Source organism: Oryzias melastigma, linkage group LG5 (assembly GCF_002922805.2).
Source record: "Oryzias melastigma strain HK-1 linkage group LG5, ASM292280v2, whole genome shotgun sequence".
NCBI classification, from domain to species: Eukaryota; Metazoa; Chordata; class Actinopteri; order Beloniformes; family Adrianichthyidae; genus Oryzias; species Oryzias melastigma.
The window spans coordinates 28,904,277-28,913,444 of NC_050516.1; the positions used below are offsets into that span (position 1 = coordinate 28,904,277).

The 9,168-nt window shown below is 40.4% G+C and overlaps 1 protein-coding gene across 1 annotated transcript; it reads left to right on the top strand.

Annotated features, from left to right (window-relative positions):
- The first annotated feature begins 3,486 nt into the window (after positions 1 to 3,486).
- hyal2a (hyaluronidase 2a) lies at positions 3,487 to 9,162 on the top strand. Its single transcript, XM_024271191.2, has 4 exons — positions 3,487 to 4,137; positions 4,384 to 5,356; positions 5,695 to 5,784; positions 8,042 to 9,162. The coding sequence occupies exons 2-4, from the start codon at positions 4,427 to 4,429 to the stop codon at positions 8,429 to 8,431; spliced, it is 1,410 nt and encodes a 469-aa protein (XP_024126959.1). The 5' UTR covers positions 3,487 to 4,137; positions 4,384 to 4,426; the 3' UTR covers positions 8,432 to 9,162.
- The last annotated feature ends 6 nt before the right edge of the window (positions 9,163 to 9,168 follow it).

Sequence of the window (9,168 nt, forward strand, 5' to 3'; positions counted from 1 at the left end):
TGAAACTGAACGAGCCTCACGAATGTGACGGCGTTGAAGCAGCGTGCAGCAAACATTAACCCCGACGATGAGGTTGTGAGAGGAACCAGACAGACGTATTAATCATGTGTTATTAGCAGCTTTAAATAAGCCTGAGACATGCTTTGAATTATAAACAGTAAAAAGGATATATGGTTCTGTCAGTGTGAGATGTTGTGGTTTAAAACAGAAGTGTAAGCTAGCAAATAACAAGCTCACAGGTGGATTGTGTTACGTTCTAAAACGGGGATGTTTGTGACCCACAAATATCTCCTCAGATCATCAAAGATGTAGCTGTGTTTAATCAACTCTTGTACTCATTTTTGTTCCTTTCATTAAGAGAACGACAATACATTAACACATTAAATACAACACAAATAGAATAGACACGGTATAATAAGAGTCTGGGAGAGTTCTCTTTAAAGTGGGATGACAATACAGACAAATAAGTAGAATGAAAGGCAAAAAATAAAAAAGAGTGCATATTTATGACTGAAAAGAAGCAGTGAGACTAAAGAAGTTCTTATTTTAGTTCTGGTTCTATATATCAACGTTTTAAAAGAAAAAATAACAAAGGAGACAATCATTGATGCCCTTTACCACATTCTGCCACACACAACACTAACTACACAAAACATTTTCCTCAAGATCTTTAAGAATGTTTTTTTTTTTTTTAACCCTACAACACTTTCGCTATAAAAAAGTTACACAATAACTTTTGCTGAGTAATTTTTACACAATATACCAATAAAAAGTATTCGTCATAAAAATAGATCAAAATATGACAACACATGATGCATTTTAGTAGTTTTCTTTTATTTTCAATTGTGGCTTATTTAACAAAATGGAAAATGAAAACATAGGAAGATCCTAAACACATGATTGAAAATTACTTTAAAATTAGGAATTTGAGAATAAGAAATTCTTTAATTAAAATAATGATACTGGAGACTTTGTCTTTGGTCCAACCATTCCTGGGACATGTGAGACTTTACCCAGGGACCCATGTTACTCATAAAAATGCAACATATTGAAAATTATGTAAATACTTTTGTTCAGGTGAAAATCACCTGACGATACTGCTCTAGGGTTAAATAAAGGTTGATCCAAACTTTTACTCAACAAAAATAAAACATGTTTGCTTTAAAGTAATGTGAGCAACCTAAAAACGTATAAATTATATTCCTTTGATTTTCATCTTCTAAAGGAAAGATAAATGATCTATAAAATTGGCTTTAACTAAATTGTTAAAGACCGACTCCTGTGAAAAATTGTGGCTTTTTCATGATGGAAGACATAAATAAAAAGAAAATTAAGCTTTAAACTGCATTTCTGAGTTTTTCTTTATTCAAATCAATCATTACACAACTATTCAACCCAAAGCTGATTATGTAAATATGTATGTATTTATTTGTTTATTATATTTATTATTTAAATTATTTATTTATTTACATTTATTAATTCTTGGTGTGGTTCAAAAAACATCTTCCCTTCTGCATTCCAATGCAGTTCAATTTTGTGACAAATACAATTGATTGATTGATTGAAATCATTGTTAATCAGGAGCAAATGCTGCTTTAAAAAAGTATTTGGGATGTAGGTACTAAAATCGGTGGGTCACAAGCTTCCTGCTCTGCTCCATTCTGATGCATCCACTTAAGAACAAATAGATCCATGAATGTCTATGTTTTCCTCGTCTGAACTGGAATCTGGATCAAAACTGTACAGCTCTGATACAGCTCTGGATCAAAACCCAGTTCTGATATTGCTCAACTTTGGGATTTTGAAGGACTGTAAAACATGTGACCAAAGGGATGATGGGAAGAGGGGCACACCCCCAACTCACAGGCGAATTTCTGATTGATTCTACACAGGTTTTTCTGATTTTTGCTAAAAATTGCATTAATATAATCAAAAGATATCTGTAAACTCTTTACAATAGATCAAACGATGATCAGAGTGTGAGTGTTAGTCATCCTCTGATCTCAAATACAGGAACTAAATACATGAGATCATGAAAGGGTTAAAGTGAGGTTGCTCATCACAGTTGCATTTCGGTTCATTCCGAGGCGTTGTGACTTGCAACAGTGGCAGGGTTTGATTCTGGTTTCCCTCTCATTGTTTTCACTTCCTGACAGTCCCCAACTCTTGCTGATGGAAGTAACATTCAGGAGGCGGAGGTCAAAAGGAAACTGATACTGGAGGGAAATCGAGCCGTTCCTTTGTTCCATTACCACCCCCCCTCCCCTGCTCTTCATTCACACTGGTCATTTGGGGTTGTTTTTCCTTAAAATGCACAGAAAAAGAGAGGAAATTTGGTGATACGATGAAGCAGTGCTTGCAGCTTAAACACACATACTGGAAGAACTTTTTAAGAACTTTTAGCATGTTCTAACGGCTTTCTATACCCACATTTATATTACTGCCTGTTAAAAACAAGCAGAATTTGTTTGATACTCTTACAGTGCAAAGCTCCTGGCCTCCTTTTTTGACTCCCATATCTAATGTACTTGGCATCATGACAGCACAGGGTACTTGACTGTTTCACTGAGTCACTGCCAATGGCTGTCATCACATGCCTGCAGCCTGCAGGCAGGAGGGACATGTGCAAACCAGATGCTTTGACTCAAGTGTTCTTGGGACATTTTGTAGGGGAAAAAAATGGTAGCGACGTAACAATGTAAATGTTCTTGAAGGATCCAAATGATTTGCAGATTAAAATGACAAATGTGGTTTCATGAATATTAATAGGAGGCTCAAATTTTTGCAACAGAAGTGGATCAAAATATGGCAAGTCTTACCAAGAGAAACACTTTTGACACTTACAACTTTTTTCTTTTTTTTTTTTTTTTTTCTTGGCCACTTAGTTCACTTCAGCTCCAGGGCTAGCGACCTTGGACAGTAGCTTTATCTCAGAAGGAATGTGAACTTTTAATTAAGTATCTCAGGAGCTTTTAAGTACAAAATAAACACATAAATTCCGTGTAAAGGTTGGATTGCAGCACTATTTTGTAATCCAGATGCAGTTTGAGAATAGTGTGAGGTATAATTATCTCTGCAAGTGCATTTTACTGTTATTTTTATCCATTTCTGCGTTTGAACTTTGATGTGTCCTTGACTCAACCGAGATATTACTTTTTTTTAATTCATAAATTAGTTTCCTATAAAGTAAAAAAAATATGCATACTTGTACTAAATGCTTTTTCAAACACTGATATATATCTTACATGTTTATGATTCAGAATGCTTTTGACACTTTCAATTGTTTTACTGTAATTTGAATAAACTTTATTGAGATGAGGAATGCAAACAACTAGACCCCTTTTCATATGAGAGCTTTAGCAAGAGGTTTCTATCATGCATAACTATAACTTCTTACATATGTTTTTGGCTGCAGCATGCACTCTTGCAAAATCGGCAATTTATTGATTTAGTGAAAAGTTACTTAATCGCATTCTTGGATTGTTTCAATCCTTTCATAATAGGGGGGTTTGAAAATGTAGAAATGCTTCATACAAACGTACTGCAAAAATAAATATATGTAGTTTTATTAAAAGGGCATTAGTGTGCATAAACTTATTTTTAGGAGGTGACATATTCATGCTGTGACCTTCTTTGGATCTTCATCGAGCTGCTGCTTCAGCTGGACGGACTGACCCACTGTGGACACCGCGGTGAACTTCTCCGTCAGGAAGAAGGAAAAACTAAACGATAAGTTTAACGATTCAATGTTCTGACATACGATGCTTTTCAGGAGTTCACAGAGAGCACCTCTGAACTTTCAGACCCCCTCACAGAGTTTATAGGATGTCCGGTGATGCTAGTCGGCGCTCCCCCCCGTTTCACCCTCAGAATGGAACATCCTGGAAGTGGTCTGGCCTGACTCAGGAGTCAAAGAACTTCCACTGAGAACATCGCGGGGGGGAGTTCACGGTTCTTCTCTCAGAGATACGAGCTCTCCTGATAAGAGGAAAGTTTTTGTTGTTTTTTTTTTTATGTTGGCCGCATCATTACTGAGTTTTGAAAAAGCACCGTTCATTTGGAGGAGGCGTCAGGACGCGGATAAAGTGGTTTTTAAAGCTGTATTTTCGGGAATGCTTCCACGGTCTAACAAGAAAGGTGAGTTTATTTATCTGCATGGAAATCCACGTGGTCTTTAACTTTATAATAAACAAATATTATCATTAATGTTAATAAAACCTATCACTGTCGTTAAATTTAAATAGTTAAATAAAATAAAATAATGGAGGATGCTCAAACAACCCTGCATTTCCAATGAGAGTTATTAAAACCAATACATTAAATTCAAATAAAATGCAAATTTTTTCTCATATTTATTATTTTTAATGTTTTTCTCATCTGTAGAGCAATCAGGGACAGTCTTTTCTGTCAGTCTCCATCTGAAGACATGTTCCTCTGGACCCTGTCCGACTGCAAAGTACACCTGTTGATTGTCATGCTTTGGGACAGCCTCTGTACTCTGGGACTCAAACCCACGCCGTGGCCGCTGTACCCCCAAAAGCCTCTGCTCCTGGTTTGGAACGCCCCCACTCAAGAATGTGGCCCCTGGCGCCAGGTATTTTTTCAGCTGGACCAGTTCCACATCGTCGCCACACCGAACGAAGGCTTCGTCAGACAGAACTTGACCATGTTCTACAAGGACCGTTTGGGTTTGTACCCCTACCTGGAGCAGGATGACGTGGTGGTGAACGGGGGGCTGCCGCAGGTGGCCAGTCTCACCAAGCATCTGGAGAAAATGGAGGATGGCGTTCGGAGGTATATACCTGACGCCGACGCCAGAGGTCTGGCCGTTATTGACTGGGAAGAGTGGCGCCCCATATGGATGCGCAACTGGGGACCTAAGCATATTTATCGCAACCACTCTCTGGTATTGGTGCAGCAGAAGAACCCCACCTGGCCACTAGAACAGGTGAGCAGAGTGGCTCAGCAGGAGTTTGAGATCTCAGCCAAGAAGTTCATGTTGGAGACATTACGACACGCCAAACACCTGAGACCCAACCAACTGTGGGGGTTCTATCTGTTCCCCGACTGCTACAACCACGACTACCTACGCTCCATGGTGAGTTACACCGGCCGCTGTCCCGATGTGGAGGTGGCCCGCAACGAGCGTCTGGAGTGGCTGTGGACTGAGAGCACGGCTCTGTTCCCCTCCATATACATGGGCGCTGTGCTGCGCTCCACCGCCTCCGGACGCCAGTTTGTCCGGAACAGGGTGAAGGAGGGGATGCGTTTGGCTTCGTCGGGAGATGGGCTGGCACGTCCTGTCTTTGTCTACACCCGGCCCACTTACATCAGCTCTTTGGAGCAGCTGACAGAGGTGACGCCTTAAACTCGCCCAAATTTGCTCTTTGAGATCTTCACACACATGTCACAAATCCGTTTTAAGCACATGCGTGTGTCACTACTTCATTTCGGTGCATGCTGCAAAGAGAAACAACGCTTTAGTCATCCTTATCTGCACCCACAGTTCTTTCCTGTTCTGGTAGCAGACACTTTAGTGCCTTTCATGTGGGCGGCACAAGCAGGATGGGTGTTGGTCACGTTGAAAATCTAGCTTATCGATGTACAAAACGTTTAAAATGGATAAAATCTTTGCAGTTTAACAAGCTTTCATTTTTGCCTGGAAAAACTAACGCACTGAGTCATCTTTTCCAGGTCGACCTGGTGTCTTCCATTGGGGAGAGCGCCGCTTTGGGAGCAGCTGGAATCATTTTATGGGGAGACGCGACGTATGCTAGAAACAAAGTAAGCCTCCATGCACAATATAGGAAAACAGAAGCAGCTTTAATTGTTTTTTTGTTGATCCTCTGGCCCCTCCGTCACATGTGAAGTCACTTGACCCTCAGCCACCTTTACCCCTGATTCTGGCTTAAAGCAGCATTTTCTATGTTTTTCTTTAACAGCCATATTTTCATTTGTTGAAAATAATAGATCATTGTTCTGTTTCTTCAGACTTACATCCTTATGGAATAAATGGAACGAACCCTGTTGACAGATAACTTACTAATTGCTTTCTTGCAATGAAGTTCTGATTTTCTCAAAATAGCTGACTTATTATTATGCCAGTTTTTCATAGAACCTCATTGTCTGAATGTATTTTTTTTTAGTTTGCTCTTTGGAAAAGCAAGCCCTCAGAAACGCCCACTTTAGAAGGTTTTCTGCACTGATTTACTGTTTTGCTCTTTCCTGTCTGCAGCCTGTCTGCTGCTCAAACACAGCTGCTGCTCCAGCTATTCATCAATGGATAATGCATTTCATTCTGTCTCCTGTACAGTTAAAAAATGTATGCTAAAGCATTCCTGGCTTAGCTGGGAAAGACCCACTCCAATCATCTTTTGATTCCCAGTGATCTTTTAATTATCATTATGCACTTTTTAGCCAAAATATTTTTTAAAAAGTGTAGCTTTGTTGGGTATAGTTTCTGCAGAGCAGCACTTGATCATTATAAATTCACCTCTGAGTTGCACAGTTACCCCAGACTCCCACGGCAACCGTTACAGCTCAGGTGTGACCCGGAAGCGGTCTAGCTTCAGCAGTGGTCACAGGATGGCTGCAGCCACAGGCTCTGCTGCCGACCACGCAAAACTTCGAACTCACGTAGGTTCACGCGATGACTCGCCATTTATTACGATTACGGTTGTTAATAGCCCCAACTTCACAAAAAGTGAGACAAGCAGTTCTGGCGTCCGACAAAAAATTTGAGCCCATCGAAATGGATTTGGAGCGCCGGAGAGGTCAGATTGCACCGTATGCCGTGGAGGTTTCTCTCGCACTTCTCGCATCGGAGTTGTAACGGTTGCCATGGGAGCCTGGGGTTAGCCCGCTCCCCCACCCCATTATTCATCTGTTAACACTCCTGCTAGCTTACAGCCCCTCATACCCCCAACCTAGCATTACGGGTCCAACAAAAATGGCAAAAACATTTAGGAGTTTTCCATCAATACGGTTTTGAGCAAAGACGTACATGGATCTATTTGTCTGCAAGTCTGCAGCGAATCAGAGAGCTGTGATTATAGCTTCTGATTCAAAACAATATGAATAAATAAATACTCAAGTTAAATCTTTTTATTCTTGATATAAAGTTCAAAACACCAAAAACACGCAGTTTCCCTATACTACGTCCCGCGGGGTGGATCCGAACCACTTTCACTTTTGGCCGGCCCCCTGAACACTATCAGAGATGTATTGTTTTTTTTCCCTTCAGTCTGGCAATGCGATTGAGACCTGTGCTGTCTGTTGGTCATTGCCAAATTTTTGATAAATTAAAATAAACTTGTTAAATTCTTGAAAATATAGTCAAAAAACATATGTGTGCTGCCCCCTACAGGTTGAATCGAGGTATTCCAGTAGATTTTTGTGATTGGTTAAACCATGTAAGTTTCAGAAGTCTTCATGATCTGCGCTCCAGTAATGATAATAGTCCAGCCCCCAAGCCCCACCCCTCTGACTGGATTTTTAAATTTCGGCTGTGGGTGGTCAGGCTCCAACTTCCCTGTTTGGTTACCCTTTAAATGTTTTATGTTTAGACACACCTTGTGATTTTGACACATCTTCAGTTAGCCTGCTAACTGACCCCCCCATCAGAGATGAAACAGCTAAGTGGCCCTCACTAGAAAAAGTTTGGGTACCCCTGTTTTAAATTGAGATAAAACACGTTTTATTTTTATTTTTTAAGCCAACGTCTGTGATTGAAATTGTGTCAGTAAAAATTTCAGAGTGCGCTTCTCTTTCTCCTAATAAGAAGGAAAACTGGATAAGTTTGGATTAAATTTATAAAATGAATCTACCACATGTGTTCCCTTAATGATTGAATTACAGATTAGAGCTAGAAATCAATTGTTATTTTTATGTTTTATATCTTGTGTGTGATGGTGGAGTTTCCCTTAATCAAACATCAAGTTTGAATGTGCTTAGAGGTCCTGTTGATGTCAAGGGTTAAACGTCTGCTTGTCTTTGCTGACCTTCAGGACCGTTTGTTTGAGCGTATTTGTTTTCTCTCCAGACTACCTGCTCTGACCTGGAAGCATATGTTCGGGGCACGCTGAGTGTGTACCTCCTCAACGTCTCCACGGCAGCGGAGCTATGCAGCCAGACCTTGTGTAGTTCTCACGGCCGCTGTCTTCGCAAGGATCCGGACAGCGAGGTTTACCTGCACCTGAACCCCCTCACCCACAGCATCCAGAGACAGAACGGCAAGCTGACGGTCTCCGGTGAACTCGGAGAAGCGGACAAGTTGAGCTTGCAGACGGACTTCCAGTGTCAGTGCTACAGCGGTTTTCAGGGGGACAGCTGTGAACAGGCCGACTCGCTGCGCCAAAGAGGTTTAGGCTCTCAGGCCAGAGCCTCAGCTCTGACTTTTGTCGTATTACTGGTTGTGTTTGTGATTCTTTAATAGTATAAAAGACTGAGAGTAGGCATAGTTTTAAATTTCATGGTGAAGCGTTGCAAAAATAAGCAAAAAAATGACTTTATAAGAGAAACCACTGAGATAAAAAAGTGACTTTTGTTTGAATTTATTTCTAATTTATGTTTAAACAAAGGAGCACTCTTTGAAAATTACACTTTTTTCAGTTTTTCTTCTTTTTCTAGACCCCAGATTTCAAACTTCCCACGGAGTTTACGCCTGATGTTGTGACACGCGTTATTGAACGTGTGTTTAGCATCTAGTGTTCACACTGCACTGTTGCTGCACAATATTAGCGCTGTATTCCAAAATATGAAAGACTTGGTATCATAGAATGCCTTCTCGGCACAAATCACAGTTATTTTTTTCTTCATGGTCAGTTTTCAAATGGTTGGCACTTCAATAGGAACGCCATCCATACGTCACAAAAAGTTTAAGTCCCCGATTGATTAAAATTTGGTTTGGTTTAACTTTCATCGCGCATTCCATAGCCAAGCGCTTCGTATGTAGAGCCCGAAAACGGACTAAAACATGCATAGCAATGCCAAATTTTTGAATGCATAAGCCTGAAATGTAGTTTGCATTGAAAGTGGTGTATTATGTGAACAAAGCTTGAACATAGCTTTAGTGGTAGCTACTCCAAGGTGGAAATGGAAACCATGCACTTAAATTACCAGACAACACACAACTTTCATGTCTCTCATCTTTAACACAACTTCTCGCTG